A 17,469-nucleotide genomic window follows, 5' to 3' on the forward strand; every position below is an offset into this window, starting at 1 on the left:
AGCAGGGTGCTGCAGGTTTTGGGGAGCTGGAGTTTGCAATACAGAATTTACAGTTGTTTAGGTAAAAGGAGGCTGGGGCAGAGCTGGAATTTTCTTTGAAAGTGAAAAATGTTGAGAAGTGCAGAAAAAACCCAATATTCAGCCTCTGGGATGATGCCCTAGATTGATTTGTACAAACATCAAGGTATAGCTGAAGGGAAGTGGAGCAGGTAAAAGTGAACATTATATTGTACAAACAAGAGCTACCATTAATAATTTACTGTGGATTGAAGTCTTAAACTTTTGTAGTCTGGCCTTGCTTTGGTTTCCTTCTTTAAATCATTTTTCTTTTTAAAGTGTGTTTTATTTTATTAATAAAAGGTTAACTAAAATTGTGTCAACAACTGACCCGATTCTTTTATATGGTCTTTAGCAGGTTAAATATTTGGTTTCAGGTGAGATCTGCCAATCGAGTTTTAGCTATGGTGTAGCTAAAAGAGGAGTATATTAAAAAGGACATGTTAATTGTGGAAAACCACATTGTGTTATGAATCTCCAAGCTCATGCGTGCTGTCACTGCAGGCTTTTTTGGGGAAAAGTGGGACATAGCCTTCTAGTTTGCCTAAATTAACCTTTAGCAGATGAATTGGAAGTTAATTTAATTATTGTTTGGCGGATCCCAAGTGAGGGTCAAACTTCAAATGACTTAACTGAAAAATTGTCAGAAAATTATTGGAATTTGAATGCAGTGTAAGGTCAGGAGGTCTTTCCATGTTCAAGGAGGCTTTGGCTGAATAGCATTAGCATGCAATTTGTATAAAATTAAAGAGGTGATGTGCAGATCAAGGAAGAGACGTATCTTTTGGGTTTGCCTTTTTTCTTTATTCACACTCTCATGCTTGGTTCTGTGCCGTCTTTTGTGAAATAAATAATTTTTGGTACATATATTTTTTCTCAGAGGAGAAAACACTGCTCTCTTTCCAAAGATAAGTGTAAGGAACAGGTCTCTCGGAAGCACTTACATCCTAGTTTCACAAAAGATGAAGGCAAATCAAAACCTAGGCAATGGGAAGTTAAGGGTGAATTACCTGGACACAAGGGCTGGCATGAAACAAGATGGAGAAGTGTCTGTCATCCAGGGAAGATCATGTTTGCATTATTTACTCTTCTCTTTACAATTTGACTTAGAGCTTAGATCTGCTAATTAATTTCTTGAGAACCTGAAAGATGCACCTCTCAGTGTCATTGTTTTAAGAACCCTTAAAATATATTTATTTCTCAGTAATACTCTGTTTATAAAGATTTTATTCACTTAGCCTGAGAAGATAATAACTTCATAACATTCCTGACTCTTCCATGCCAGGTTTATTCTTTTCTTTTAGGATTTTTTCAATCTCCTTCAGTGTCATCTTCCTCTTCCTCTGCCTCTGTACAATAGAAGTGGGAAATACCTGTATTTCTGTATATCAGAGTAGGAGAGGCATATAAGATGCCAGATCCACCAACATGTGCATAGAAATACTTGCGTTAAAGTTTGTTTACGTGTTAAAAATTAGCACTGCCCACAGTATTTGACAACTGAAGGCGTGAATGTCTTTGGGAAGCAGCAAAGCTGGTCACAGCGTTTTCAAAGGCACGAGTAAACGGCAGAGAAAACAACAGGGTAAGATCATTGAATCACAGAACCATTTCGGCTGGAAAAGGCCTTTAAGATCATCAGGTCCAACCGTTAACCCAGCATCACCAAGGCCACCACTGAACCGTGTCCCCACACAGCCTGTCTGCGTGTATTTTAGCCCCCCCATGGACGGTGCCTGCACCCCGTCCCCGGGCAGCCTGTGCCAGCGCTTGGCCACCCTGTCGGGGAAGACATTTCTCCCAGTGCCCACCCTGAACCTCCCCTGGTGCGGCTGGAGGCCGTTCCCTCCTGTCCTGCCGCTGGTTCCTTGGGAGCAGAGACCGACCCCCCTCGCTGCAGCCTCCTGCCAGGCAGCTGTAGGGAGCCAGAAGGGCCCCCCTGAGCCCCCTTTTCTCCGGGCTGAGCCCCCCCAGCTCCCCCCGCCCCCCCAGAGCTGTGCCCCAGCCCCTTCCCCAGCCCCTGCCCGGCTCTGGACACGCTCCAGCCCCTCCGGGTCTGCCTGGGGGTGAGGGGCCCAACGCTGAGCCCAGGGCTCGAGGGGCGGCCGCACCAGGGCCCAGCACAGGGGGACGGGCACTGCCTGGCCCTGCTGGCCACGCTGCTGCTGACACCGGCCAGGGCGCTGCTGGCCGCCGTGGCCACCTGGGCACACGGGGGGCTCATGCCCAGCCGGCTGCCGACCAGCCCCCCCAGGCCCTTCCCCGCCGGGCAGTTCCCAGCCCCCTGCCCCCAGCCCGCAGCGCTGTGGGGGGCTGGTGTGACCCACGGGCAGGGCCCGGCACTCAGCCCTGTTGGGCCTCATACAACTGGCCTCGGCCCCTCGGCCCGGCCTGCCCAGTCCCCTCCAGGTGTTCCCATTGTCTTGCACCTGTAGTAGTTCGAAGGTGGTGGTGATCCCTGTGCTGATTATTGGGTGCTTTGAGTGCTCCTGTAGGAGGAGGATGAAGTAGGTGATGTCCCAGGGTGTCACCAGCGACGGGGGACAGAGTCCTGTCCCTTGGCAGCAGTGGGAGAGTGCGATGCGAAGCACGAAGCCCAGCTCTCAGCACAGCGAGTTCAACCCGGCATTCACTTTCATTTTCATTTCCCTTCTCCTGCTGCTTGGAAATCCCCAGCGCGAACTTGATGTGACCAGCACATTGGCCTGCTGATGGCCTGGTGGCCGTTTGATGACTGACCTCTCTTGTATTTCTATTTACCCTTCATCTGAAGTAATTTCCTAGTGTGATAGAACCATGTCGTGCACTTTCACAGGAAGGATAAAATAGATGAAAATGTAACCAGGTTACAGCCAGAAAGTATCCCGAGACTGTTTGCTAGCAGCTTATTCCCATGGCATTCCTGCTGGAGTTACTCCTTTGGCTCCTTGCTGGAGTCTCAGCAGCTTCTAAGCAACTGAGCATCACTGTTGCGGGGATTAGGAAGCCGTGGAAGCTCCGTGCAGCAGAGCAATGCTTGTGTTTGTCTGTTTATAATTCGTTTCTATTAGTCTTTTTGTCATGTATTCATGGCCACAAGCAAGTGCTGCAAGTTATTATGGCAAAGGAGGTTTAATTTTGCTAATCCTTTTTTATTCCCATTTCAGTGTAGCTTTTCGAATGCCACAATGCGGTGCCTGTAATGAATTTAGAATGTAGTTTTGAGTGGTATTGTCTTGTAGAATGTATTGGAAGCTCATCTGAATGTGCTTTAGTACTAGATGCTGAAAAGAAAGAAAATCATCCATCTGAAATGCCGTTCACATGGACTCTTTCATGCTGGCTGCAAATAGCACCCCGCATACCAAGCAGGGAGGAAGAACAAGCCTCTTCCTCACAGTACACTCAAATCCCTATCGTGATTAAAATCTTTTTATCTCTGCTAAAAAGCATTTCCTTTCATCCTCCTCAAGAAGAGTGTTTCTTTTTACCGTTTGGTACACCACCTAATGCAAGTCAGGCATATGCAGTAATTTTCACCACATTTCAATGTGTTTGTACTCTTTACACCCAGAAAAGCGTAAATGAAATGATGACTGCGTTGAACGAGGCACTTGATAACGCAGCCGTGGCTGGAGCAGGTCCGCTGCCCCTCGCTGCTTCTGGGTGGAGGAGCTTCAGCTGGAAGCCGGAGGGGAGAGGGACCCTCAGAAACGTCGTTTCTTGGGCAGGAAGGCTCAGCTGGGTGGGCCACCGGCTCTGTGCGTGGGGGAGGGGGAACACAGGGCTGGAGGAAAGATGGACCCATTGCTTCCTTGCTCTGTGGCAGAACATCCTCAGCTTCCAGACCCTCTGAAGTGTCAACGCGACGAGCCCCGTGCCCATGCTTGACTGAGGAATGGGATGTGGCTGTTTGCAGCCGCTCGGTACTGCTGCAGGGATCGCCCGGTGCCCCCCGTCCGAAGGGCATCTCTCGGCACCGCGGGTGCGTTTATTGAGAGAGTGTTGAGAGCTGGGTGGCCACGCACCTAAAATGGGCTTTTCTTCTGGGAACACAAGAATAGCTGGATGGTCAAAGGTCCTTGCTGCCTAAAAGCCTGTCTGGGGGAGAGGAGGAGTCGCCCTGTCCCTTGGGAGGCTTTCCAAATCCCACCGTCCTGGCAACGAGGGCCGCGCTGAGGCAAGCAAAGCAACCAGCCACCTCCTGTGCTTATTTCGAAGCTACAACAGAATTAGTTCTTCTGATGCCCCCACTTGCTCTGGTTATGCGAAAGCTGTGTGATTGCTGCCTCTTCGCCTTCTCCAGGTCATTCATGATATATATATATATATATATGTTTTTGTATAGATGTCTGTCACATTCCCTGTTCGACTGAACATTTCTTGTCTGGACTTGACGAGTCCTATTAGTGATTTAACAGTTAATTATGGCCAGGAAGTCTCTGCAACTCAGTGACATCTCTCTCCTCCTTTTTCTTTCAAGTCTTATATGTGGCATCAGTTACTTACAACATCAGGTACTAGTAGCGTCACCAAAAATTATAACCAAGAAAGCTCTCCAAACCAAACAATAGTTCAGAAAGCTGACAGCGGTTTATTGCAGCGCTGGTTGGGTGGAGGATTTTTCCTCCCTAACATGCACACCGAGCTGCTCAAGGGTATACATGATATACCATAAAATGTTTGCATATTCATAGTACATTGCATATTCATTGTCATTCACACACGCCATGGGTTACAAGTTTCTCGCTTCTAATGCAGATTAGCACGCATCCTCAGGTAGCACTGCTGAAGCTTTTTACTGACTCCGCATGCTCCTCAAGGTTTGGGGGGGCTATTTGAGTTGGAGGTCATGATCTCCCACAGCCACAATTACTTTCGTCCTGCTTTCAACTAATGTTCTGTCGATATCAGTGGATTCCAACACTTTTATCACCTTGTCTCCTCTTAAGGGCCAGAACTTCCTCACTTGAAGGCTTTTTTCACACGATGTTTTTTCACCCTTCTGTTTTTTCTTGCCCCTGTGACATCAGCCGAAGAAGTGGCGCTTGTTCTTTGTTCTTTCTAACTGAATTGTTTGAGTCTTTGGTATCAGTAGTAACCCTCAGGCTGTGTGTATTACTGGTGTTATAATTCAGCACGGTACTGCGCTTTGAAGGTGAGTCCCTGCGATTGTGTTGTTTCCGTGTCCCAAGTGGTTTTGGTGTACGTGGACCAGAGTCTATCAGAAGCTTCATTCCCATCACACATCCTCCAACCTGTCATGGGACATAGGAGTCCATACTGGTGATGGACACAGCAGCGAAGGACATACTGTGATGTCCTTTAGACAAGTTCAAACCATGCGCCACTTGGGGACCAGACTAAAAATCAGTCTAAATCGAGTTCAAAGGAAACCCTCAAAGTGCAGAGGGTGTAGCCATAGGAGCCTCAGCACAAAACACTTTGATTGCCTGGTGGTGTCTGATTGCTCCGAAGTATTTGTTAACGCAGAGATATCTTTGGATTTTTATGGTGCTGTTCCTTGTCAGAATATTTTACAAACCATTAGAAGTTCGAAACGCCTTCTTGCCTTATTCCCACTATTGAAGTGGAACCTGCATGGGAGGGTGATGATGGAGCCGAATTAAAAAACAACGAAAAAGTGGTTGGCGGAGGTGTTTGGGTGAAAAGGAGGAGGTTTTAGCTGCTAGACTTGTGTTGAGAGCAGCAGTAGATGCTCCTCGTGCATTGTGTTGGGCTGGCACTTCTGGGCAGCACATTCCCCCGCCTGGTTACTGTCACACCATCTCCTTTCAGGTGCTTCCAACTTTCTGAAAAAATAAGGTGAAACATGCCCTGCGTGCTTTGGACAGGGAGAGGCGTTTCACTTGGGTGCTTTGTCTACGATAATTTCTTTGGAGAAATTATGTGTGTGTCACGTGAAAGGGCTAGGGGGGAGATACCCCCGGGTGTTTGATCTGTCTGTCAGCATCCCAGGAAAGCCCAGACCCTTGTGCCCGACCGGTCTATCAGCATCCCATTCCAGGGACCCTCCACCGAGCAGTCCGGCTGGATCGGAGGTGATTCGAGTGACTTGTTCAGGGAAACACCCCAACAGCATCAGGGGGACCCTCGGCAGCTCTGCTCACTTTACTCAAATATGTTACTCGCTGCCGGTGACTGCTAGCATCCGCAAAGGATTCACGCTAGCAGTTTATGGAAGAAGACTCTTTTTTAATATAAGATTGTGACAAATCAAGATTCGTTATTGCTGGTGGTAAAGGCTGTCTGCAAAAACAAGCTTGAAGTGATATACAACCAAGCTATATACAGCCAGACTATGCTCACTGGTAACGGCCAGTGTGAGTTAGTTATTTAGCGTGCATAAGACAAAGTTCTTACCCAACGGGTGTCCCTGTGGGGGGCAGGACAGGTTCAGCCTGTCGGCTGATCCGAGAAGTTGTGATGGAGTCTTCCCTAGCTTCTCCCCTCATCTGTCCACCTTTTATACTTCACAGTACATGGCGTAGTCATTCATCATACACAGGGTTGCTTACAAGTTTCTCTCTTCTAATGCAAACCACGCGCACCCTCAGGTAGCTGTAGCTCTGCTGACGTTCTCTGCTGACTCCGCGTGCTCCCCAAGGGGGTTTGCCCCCTTTCGGGGGGGGCTGTTTGAGCTGGAGGTCGTGATCTCCCACTACCGCTCTTATCTTTATCTTATTTTCAACTAATTTGCTGTTGATGTCAGTGGATTGCGACACCTTACGATCCTGTTTCCTCTCATAGCCAGAACTTTCCTCATTTCTTTCTGTGTCACTTAGATGATGGTGGTCTTTTGGCTCTGTTCTGTGTGTCCCCCCTCCCCAAGGCTGACCCCCTCGGTTCGAAGCCCCTATTCACAGCAACCAGAGAGTGAGTCAGACTGACCTGGCTTTGTGAACGCTGAACCAGTCAGGTAATCCAGAAGTTTAGACAACAGTTCCCTCCCTCTGGACTTATTTTAGTCCAGGACCGGTCCATTTCCATCACATTTTGGTGGAGCTTGAGTGACTGATCATACCTGTTGTTGTTACTCACTGGTATCGTGTGCCCAGTGAGGTGTAGCAGTACCCTGGAGGCAGGTGAGATGGAGGTGTGCGTTAGTATTACAACGAGGTTATTTCATCTGAGGGAAGTCATTTCGCCACAACGGTTGGCTCAGCCATGGACGTCTCATGGATTCTTCGTGCGACAACCTGGCAACTGATCAGCTGTGTGGTGCCATCAGGTTCCCGGTCCCGCAGGGAGCAGGACAGAGCCTGGCCGTGGGGTCTCCGCTCCGCTGCACCCTCCGTCACTGCTCTGGGCAGGCGCTGAGCTGGCCAGAGGTGTTGCTTAGGGAGCTGTGCTGATGTCGGTTCCGTGCATGCCAACCGCCCTGAAGGCAATCGCTGTATTTCACCCTAAAACCCTTTCTGTAATACTGCGCTTCTGTTAGGACCCAATTTTCTCTTAATTCCCCCTCTCAAGGTGGCTTTCCCACAGTGTGCTGGACATGTGCCGGGTGGGCTTAAATCAACATTATTTTTTTCAGTAGAGGAAAGGAAATAATTTCCATGAATGTCATTCACATGAAGAAGTTTAAAGCCGTGGTAGGTAGGTATCGTATAGCATATGCGGCCACACAATGTGTGTGTTTGTGCGGTTTGAGGTATATGTACGAGTGCGTCCTGTATCCACCACATACTACACTGAGACAGCCTCCCGCGTGGAACGAGATCCCCACGGCAGCCCACCAGCCAGGCTTTGGGGCGGACGCTTACAGAAGCTGGGGTTCGCTGCCTCGGGCCTGGGTGATGTTGGAAACATCTGGAAATGAGAGCTCAAGCCAGAAGGCAAAGAGCTGCTTGCCGGCGGCGGGCGCATCGAGACCCGCGGCACCGCCTGGGGTCACGAGAAGCAAACGGCCATAAACCCCTTATGCTGGAACGTAAATCCCCAGCCGTAGTATCTCATGGGTGTAAAGTTTTGCATTGATTTTCCTGTTAATCTTCTTGAGAGCTCCATCATGTGTCAGCGAAGCAGCTGGGGCAGACGTGTGCCTCTGTGGAGCCTTCTCTCTGGCTCGCTTTATAACCCGATCTCCTTTGCTTTGAGAATCGCCCCTTCTGTGCTAACTTGGGGGTGGAGGGACGGCTAATTAATTAAGCAGTAATTGTTGTCAAGTCAATTGGTGCTAACATTTAACATTTGACTTGTTTACTATCCTGAGGTAAAGAGGAAGGAGTTAATGATCTAGCAAATTGTGCATCCATCATCAGAGACTTGTTTGAGAAGAACGGATTTATTTATGAACTGTAAAATAATACGTTTTAAAAAACGTATTTTTAAAATCTTAACGTTGAGGTTCTTGTGTGAAATTGTCACTAGATAGCTGTGGAGACAAATGCGTCGCCTGATAAAACTTAATGACTGATTTTCCCATTAATCAGAATTGAGAAGTGCTTCATTAAGGTAATTAACTGAGCCAGTTGCTTAACTGACAGTTAGTAGACACAAATTCCCAAGTTACTTGCTTTCCTCTAAATAAAACTCACACGAAGCTCACCCGGCACTGCTTCATCATCTTTACTGGGGAGAGGAGCAGAAGGGCGGTTACAATCCCGTTGCTCGCGTTAGGTCCGTGACTGCGTCTCCCGGCCCGGGACACCGGTGGGATGCAGTGGGTGGCACCGGGTGCCCTGTGCACCCTCGTGCGGGACCCAGACCTCAGGCTGGAGCTTATCGCAGTCTGCCCACGCCGAACGCTCACAAATATTTGCTGCTCTCCATCTCGCCAGCAGCAAATGGTCTTTTATCTGCTAATTTCTGAAAGGTCAGGTCTTCATTGTGGTTGTTTTTGTCACCCAAGAACTATTAGCTCCTCCAAGGGGGAGAATTCCTTGCCTGAATTTGTGGCTTCTCTTTGTTCGTCGCAAGCTGGAAGTGGGGTCACGAGTCCCGAGCTCCCCCAAAGGCGGGGATGTGTGAGATTAATCTGCTCCAGGTACATTTGTAGGCAGAATATGCAGCGCTGAAGAAGTTAGGGGAATTAACCGAGAGATCCAAAACTTGAATTATTAAATATGCTATCTGGTTGTAACGTCTAGTTGTAAATCCTTTCCCTCGCAGCTCTTTGTGTCTGGAATTCTAACACGGTAACGCTACCAGGCAGCAGAAGGCTCTGCGCGGAAGACGGCTCCGGAGCTAACGTAAGGAGTCGTCTCAACTCTGCTTTTCTTTTGTCCTCAGAGTTCCCGGTCTTCCAACATGAACCCTGTTTACAGCCCCGTCCAACCTGGGGCTCCCTACGGAAACCCGAAGAACATGGCGTATACAGGTAGGACTGGCGTTCCGTGGCTCTTCCGTGAGTGTCTGTATGGGGTGGTGAGAGCAGGTGATCGTTAACGAGCCGTTCAATCCCTTAACGAAGGGAGAAAGAGTTCCCATCAGGCAGCCAGATGGGAACGTGACTGGCAAGAGAAACCTCTTCAGCAAAGCCAGCACAGTAAGGTTCGTGAGAAGAAAAGGATCTGAATTCCTGAGAAGAGGATGCCTTGGAAATCCTAAAGAAAAGGATCAAAAGAGGGTTTCTTTAGACAAACAAAACAGGCAAGGAGGTGCTGGGAGGGTCAGCTGGGAGCTGGAGGGCTTGCCTCCAGAGCTGCACGTGCTGGAATAGCCCTGCTGTAGAAATGAGGATCCCACAGGCGAGAGCCTGTTATTCGGAGAACGTGCAGTTGTTGTTACAGGTGGCGATTTAAACTACATTATTGACTTATTTGATTTTGTTTTCAAGTTGTGCTTTGGTTGAGTTAATCTTAGGTTGATCAGCAAGTCCCATGTCTGAAGTCCACCTTTAGAACTGAGTCGTTGAAAAATGTCATCTTCAATACTCGAAAAAGGTGTTGAAAGGAAGTTTACCATAATTATATAACTACTGGGGAACTAAAGTGTAATGATACGAAAATAATTTAGCACAGGGAGAAACAGCGCTTTTCTCAGCTTAGGTGTATCTGGTTTTTCCCAGGGATTAGGTTCACCATGTGTTGTTCTGATCTTGTAAGCACCTTGCAAAACCAGCTTGCGAAGACTCCTTCTTCTAACATTTTGTTGCATATAATTGTCATATTGTGTTAAGACTTCCTTCTTTATATTTGCATTGCCAGTTGTTTGTGTTGGCTGTTACCTAATGTGTGGAATTGCTTGGGAGTGTGCTTCTGTGGAGGAGCATGGTCAACAGTGAACGGAAACGAACATCCAATGCTCTCAGCTCCTTTATTTACAAAATATCATCATTGACTTTGGTGGCTGTTGCAGCTGGTAGATCAGCAGGGCCGGCTGTGTTGCTGCGAGGAGACCTGTCCGATACTCTGCGGAGCGGAGAGTTCCTCAAAGGCATTTTGCCCCATTTTTATGCACCCTTTCTTCTTCCCCATCAAATTTATGCATGCTGCTTTGTTGGAGATACTGTAGCTCGGGGGAACTGTGGTCTCACAGTCAAAGCACTAGAGGCTTGGAAAAAAATATCTGTGAATAATAGTCTCTTCAAAAATATCACCATTGTAAGAGGACTGCAGACTCCAGCAGCGCTTGGGTGATAGAATGAGCTCATAAGTGCAGTTATTTTCCTACACTAGAAATAACAGCAATTTTGTGCTTTCTAGCACAAGGATGGTTTGGACAAGAGTCTACTTCTCTCCCACTTAACTTTTTTTTTTTTTTTTGGCATGTGCTCAAAGCTTCACCTTAAAATCCATGCAATGTGGATTTTCTATATTTGCTTTCATACAGTCCTGTGTGTTTTAGAAGCTGCTTTCTGGCACTTGATATGACAATTTTATTTAAATGGTGAAGTGCAGATTGGGTAGTTTGTGCCTTGACCTTTCTGGAAGGAGAACTTTTGAGGGTGATTTCTGGTTTAGATGAATGAATTCTACAAGACTGCATTCTGAATAAGCCAAATGGTAGCAACAATAGGATGATACCTTCTAAAACAACCTGCTGGTTGATCACCATGAAGATTATACTGTGCGCTTAAATATATGAGGCTATTGCCTGCCTTGGCTAGCTTGTGCCAGCTGTGGTAGGGATGGAGGTGGCCCCCATGAGACTGGTTTCACCCCAAAGCATTGGACTTCAGACATTTGTCTTCCAGAGTTTGTGGTAAAGGAAAAGACATCAGTGGCAGCTGTGCAGGATGACCTTGGAGAAGAAAACTGGAGGCAGCTCAGACTGGGGTCCTTAGTTCTGTCAGTGGAGAAACAGGGAAGAGAAGAGCCAAGTGACTGCTTGAGCGTAGGACAGAAGTGGGAATTGAATCGTGTTGATGTTTGGTTTGTCCCTTGCGCAGGTGTAAGGTGAGGGGTCAGGGGGCTGAATTCTTACAAGGAAGGCCCAAAGTAGGTAATTGTAGAGGAATGAAGGCAGTGGGTTGATTAGCATTGGTAATCTGCAGCCGTGGCCTTGCCTCGAAGGCAGTGGGTTGATTGACATGGATGATGAGCAGCTGTAGCTCGTTCCCGCTAAGTAGTTAAATAGCCCTGAGGAGTGTGGGTTGGGTGGAGGAGGTGTGGCGTGGCGTGGCGTGGCGTGGCGTGGCGTGGCGTGGCGTGGCGTGGCGTGGCGTGGCGTGGCGTGGCTTCTGGAGGAAACACAAACAGCAGGACAGTAGAATCTGACCAACGGTAAAGTCTTATTGCAGTCCAGTAGTTTGATTGTGCTGCAACAGGTAATAGCTTACAAAGTGTTTAAACAAAGAGCTATTTTCTTTACTAGGCAAAATGTATTACAAAACCTTTTAAATATGAATTTGTTGGAGTATTTTATGAAAGACCTAAAGTTATCTTGCGAAAGAAGGGGAAATAATTTAAATTTTATCCTTTGTGTAGAAGAGGCATGCAGCTCCTGAAGGTGGGCTCGGCAGTTATGAGAAGGTGGCTGCTGTGCCCCCTGCGTTAAGTGCCAAGCTCTGGCTGTCTTAATTCTTCCTTTCCGTGCTCAGACTTCGTTTACATCGCTTTAACGTGCGTCATTTAGCTACATATCAGTTTCTAATGTAGCCACAAGCTATTCTGGAGGATATTTAAACTCCCAGAGGCAAACAAAATAGACTCTTTGCAGGAGAAGCATTAACTTAAGGAGTTTGTAGATCCTTCTCAAATTGCTTTGAAAATAATTGCTGAAGCATGTGACACAGTCGATGTGGAGGGGATGTTGACTGCTGTCGTGTGTGTGAACCCCTTCTGTGGGCCTGGGAGCTCGTTACATCTTTGGGGCTTAATGAGTGTCTCAGCCCTGACTGGCAGCTGAATTGGAAGAGTTTGCTTGGAGCCCCTCGTTTGAAATGGCATGTCAGTGCGCCGTCCCCATGGTCACCGCAGGAGACTGAGCGTACGACATCTGTCCCAAAATTTGGATTGGAGGCCTAATTTGTGATACAATATAGAATTTATACAGTATAAGATATATATTTTAGTATCATCTTTTTGCAGTAGTGGTGGACATGGAAGAAGATTTCATGCCAAGCTTTATATTGGGTAAGAAAGAGAAATAAAACCTCCTGAAGTGTAATAAAGTTGAGGTGAAGGCTGTTGGCCCTTTCTCAGTTCTTGGTTTGCCTTGGAATTCAGGGGTTTTTACCCCAAATCTAGTACAGCAAGTGTATTATTTATATTTTTTTTCTTCAAAGACCATGCATTAACCGTTAATTTCTAACCTTGTGCAATAAAACTCAGGTGGGATACATGTGGAAAGAAAACAAAGATGGTAATCAGGATACTGGCAGGTTGAATTCTATGCTCTTGTGGCTTTTTTAGTGCTAAATGTAAATGCTTTATATAGAATAGTTTGATTTTGGTTGAAATAAATTTGGTTTTAATCTGATTTTCTTCTCATTTTTACTTCTTTGTATTTTTCCATACCTGGTGGGCTAGGGAAAGAGGTCCATTTCAAGATAAATAAAGATTTTTGTACCAAATTGGCTGCTCGTGTGTTACAGAGAATGAGGAGGCACATACTCAAGTACTGGAGGGACCATACATTTATTCAGATTCTTAATTTTTTCATTTTGATCTTCCTTAAAGGAAGTGTGAAGGACAGTTATTTCCTAAATGATTTTTAAAGTGTGGTCCGAATTGGATGAATTTTTAGAGGAAATTAGAATTAAGTTTAAAAAAAAAAAAAGGAAGTATTTAAATAGGGGTTTTAGGTGGATGTTTAGCCAAACATTTCCCATATTTGAACTGATACATTTATTAAGCAAAGGTGATTCTCACGTAGTTAGTATGTCTCATTTTCAGGGTTGAATTGCCACCTCCTTCCCCTTTTCCTTCCTAAACTGAAAGGGTAGAATAAGCCTTGTGTGCTTTCTACTAGCAGTGCTTCCTTGCTGTTGAATGAGCTGGTTGTTGAGCTGAGCTAAGGTGACGTGGAGAGAATATTCTCGCTGCAGATGGAGCTACATCTGTCCAGCGCCGGGTTTGTGCTCCAGCAAGTCCTGGCTCCTTGTGCTCGGCTGGTGACTGCTTCCACTCCGCTAATTTGATGTATTTTAGAACATCAGCAGCAAACGGTGTCTGACTGTCGTTTATTATTTAATTAAAACAGACTGTAATTAACGCTGATCTTCATGTAAGCTCTTGTTTTAATTGAGGTTAACTTTAAAAGGTATTTAAGGACTCTCGTTTGCTTATTTATTATTTGTAGAATTCACTTTACCTGCCCAAATGTGAACTGCTGAGCCACCTGGTTTTGCTTTGGCACATTATCCTTCCCATTTTCTTGCATCCACTTTTGCAAAGGCACCAGTCCTGCAGCAAATAGATTAGCTCATTGATGTGGAATCAAGGGTGAAGAATCAGTCTCTCCTGTAGCTTGTTTGACTTCAAGCGTGAAACTATAAAAGTGTTTGTTATAGCTCACGCTATTACCATTTTCCCTACCAGAAGCTGATTAATATGCTGATAAGATGCTGTGATTCATGAACCTTCAGTAGACTTGACTGTGTGTTCATCGTAGTTATTACTAAATAATAAATGATAATAAAATCCAAGAGCCCAAAGATGTGATGCTGGTTAGTAAATCTCCAAGGAGTTTGTGTCACGCTGCTCTAGCACACGATGCTTCCCAAGTCCTGCTGCAGCTGCAACCTGCTCAGGAGCTTCCACGCTTAGAAGAGACGTTCTCCAGCTCCAGTTTTTGCTGATGGAAGCCCTTGATTTGCTTTCAACAAATAGCTCTTTTCAAGCTCTATGTGCCATGAAGCAATATTTCTGTTCCGCCCTCAGAATTATTGAAGGTAAAGGAAAAATGTTTTTATTCAGAAGTTTATCTGAAATTTTAAAAGGAACAGGACATGCTCTGGTTTTCTACTTTGTCACTCTTTATCTGTTCAGAAAAATCACTAAATAATACAGGTATATTATCTTCTGGTCCTTTTTTGACCACAGATTACTGATGCTACTCTTCCAGACGATTGTCCCGCTCCACCTTTTCCCACATCCAACCTTCCACCTGCTCTCTGACCATAGCTCATGCTTCTGTTTCAGACTCCTTGTACTAGTCTTAAATCCTTGCTGTGGAAGTGCCAGCGCTTTTGAGTCTGCTGCGCCCACCCTTTGACCCTGCTTGGGGTCTCTCCTGGCAGATTCAGAATTGTTTTGCCCAATTGTATGTACCTGCAGTGTGGATGTGAGCAGTCCCCTGAACTGCGTGAATGCAAGAAAAGAGCATCTCCCATGTGCTCTGTTTTACTGTGTGAGCCACTGGATTGTGTCCTCCAAGTGCTCCTTTCTCCCCGGTACCGAAAGGTGTGTTGATGGCTAACTCGGACAGCTACACGTGTGTAGACATCTACACAAAGTGGTCTACGTTCGAGTCCCATCCATGGGGTTCATGTCCGAATTACTTACTGCAGGTCTTCTAAAACGGTAAAATCCGTTTTAAAGAGATTCTGTATCGACCAGGTTATGTACCTGGTTCTTGGGTGGGAAGGAAGAGGCAAACGTATCTTCAGAGGTGCAGGGCAGGGAAGGATGGTAACTCCTTCTAGACTGATACTCCTGCCACATGTAAAATGTGGACACCTTGCACGCTGAAGGCCAGTTGGGCCGGTCATTTCTCAAACATGAGGTTTTCAGCTCTCACCTAATCCCTGCAGCCTATCCCATCACTGCAGTCTGTCCTCAAGTCCATCAGATTAAGGTCGTTTGAACTAGTGAGGACGCTTGGTCCAAAGCCATGTAGGTCACTGATCTTCCCACCTCTTTGGTCTTGGTCAGGAAAGAGTTGGGGGTGTGCAGCTTTGTGGTGGCTGAGAAAAGTGTGTCAGAAAGCAATGGCAAGGAGCCCTCAAGAAGGGGACTCGTAAAGGGTGTAGAGAATACAACAGAGTCTTTGTTTCTTTCAGAAACTAGTAGATCACCAAGTACAAAGGTGAGTTGTTGTCTTCAAGAAGCTTTTGTCGGGTGGCAGCATTCAAATGGTCCGATCCTCTGGTTCTGGTAAATAAAAACGTGCGTTTCAGAGTTCTGGTGTCTAATGTGCTTGTCCTCTTGAGAGCCAATTAACCACGAGCAGCCCCACCACTAAAGGTGTGTAAGGCGCTCGCTTCTCCAGGCGTGCTGCTCAGTGGGTGCGACTGCAGGGTCCTCATCTCCCAGCCTGCAATTCCCAAGGGATTTCCCCAGAAATGGCTTAGGGTCCATGTCATCCCATCTGGGGTGGTCTGTGATTATAGGAGGCCGTGCCTAGTGTCCTTAAATCCGGATACGTGTTGGGAACTCGCTGCTCTTCTGCCTCCGTTGCACAGAAGGCTTGGGAATCCCAATGGCAGCATCTGAATGTGATGGATTACCTGTGTTCCTTCTCCCAGGGCTTTTCCTGGTTTGTCAGGTGGAGCTCCCAGTCTTCCCATGTCTTTGCAGCAGGAATTTCCTTCTCTCTTTTGCTAATGGACCTTGTCTCATTTACTCAGTTCCTTTTTCTCGTTTGCTAATGATTAGTATCCATCACGCATTCAGGTTTCTGCCGTGGATCTTCTGCTGCTTCTCTGCATGTTTTCTGTCTTGGAGAGGGCTGGTAGGTGGCACGCTCCAGCACCCCCTTCCCTGGCTTTTCAGGAAAGACTATCAGGCAAGCTCCTCTGCTGCTCTTCTGGCCCTTCTCTTTCTTGTAGGGCTTGTTTTCCTGGAGTCTTCCACTCCATTCCAGCTATTTTTCCTTCTCTCTTGCGGCCTGTCAGCCTGGCCCAGCTGGCAAACACCTGCGCGGGTCCGGGAGAGCTGGACTCGTTTCACCAGGAGGAACCTGACGCCTTTTAATAAAAGGTCTTTGCGCGACTGGCTTCTTGTTGAGCTGCATTTCCAAAGCAGATGAACCTGGGCAGCTCAGAGGCACTTTTAGGGAACTTCTGCAGCACACCAATGTGAAATAAATATTCAAGGGCAGCTACTCGGCGAGTTTTATCCTGCACAAGATTCACCAAAGTATTTTGGGGAAGCAGAGGAGCAGTCTAAAGCAAGGAAGAGTTTGAATCGCATTTGCAATTAATCTTTGACGTTGCTGCAAGACCCAGCGTGTTCTTCCTCAAGTAACAAATGTGTCGCCTTCATTTAAAAGGAAAAAATAGTCTTTCTGATGATTTAAGGAGAAGTTCTGGCTGAGAGCTTTATCGTTTGCATGTAGAAATGCGTGGTGTCTCCCTGAGTCACTTGTCAACCCTTTTTATGCTGTCTGCAAGGTCTGGGTTCATTTGCTTTCCAATTTAATTGATTTTCCTGCTTCTTCAAGTGGCAATTTCTCTGTGGGACTTTTGAGAGCGCTGAGAAAGATAGATGACAGTAATGTAGTATTAATTTACGGTATAATGCATGCATGTGGTTGTAGTTAGAAGATTTTGTGATAGAGAATAGGTGTGGCTGGTAAGCAAATACGCGTGTCAGCATATCGATTACTGTTTTTTTATGTTGGTGGGAAGGCACCGGTTCTATATTCTTCTTGTGTGTCTGGGATCTTGGAGATCTTCCGGAGGGATTCCCGAAAGGGTTAAGGATTTGTGCGAGCTGATGCTCTTACGTTTGTGAACCATACTGGCAGGCTGCACCAGTGTGAAGCGAAGATTGTACAGCCATCAGGGTCTTCGTTCTGTCTGAGACTTTGTGGAGAGGCGGAGGACAGAAGTGCAGTCAGCTCCGCAGCCGCCGCTCTGTGCTCTGGGTGGGCTTTCCTCAGGGACCCTCCACACCTCTGCTACTGCTCGAGAGCAAGCCCTGATCCATCCTCTTTGGACATGGAAAGCTTGAGAGCTTCCTCCAGCACGTCGAGCTCTCCTACCTGTGATTTGGGATCCCTGCATGCTCCAGAAGGCAAGACTCATCCCTGAGCCGGGCTGTGTGCTACGCTCCCAAGTTTTGTTGTTGGGGTTTTTTT

General features: G+C 46.7%; 1 protein-coding gene across 3 annotated transcripts in view; it reads left to right on the forward strand.

Annotated features, from left to right (window-relative positions):
* FAM168A (family with sequence similarity 168 member A) overlaps positions 1-17,469 on the forward strand; it is a 218,358-nt gene that overhangs the window by 104,637 nt on the left and 96,252 nt on the right. For all 3 annotated transcript variants that reach the window (XM_037376654.1, XM_037376652.1, XM_037376653.1), the window contains one exon: positions 9,292-9,379. In XM_037376654.1, coding sequence (XP_037232551.1) covers positions 9,310-9,379 — 70 coding nt within the window. In that variant the 5' untranslated portion in view covers positions 9,292-9,309. The remainder of the gene's footprint in view (positions 1-9,291; positions 9,380-17,469) is intronic.

The sequence above is a fragment of the Falco rusticolus genome, chromosome 2, assembly GCF_015220075.1.
Source record: "Falco rusticolus isolate bFalRus1 chromosome 2, bFalRus1.pri, whole genome shotgun sequence".
Taxonomy (NCBI): Eukaryota; Metazoa; Chordata; class Aves; order Falconiformes; family Falconidae; genus Falco; species Falco rusticolus.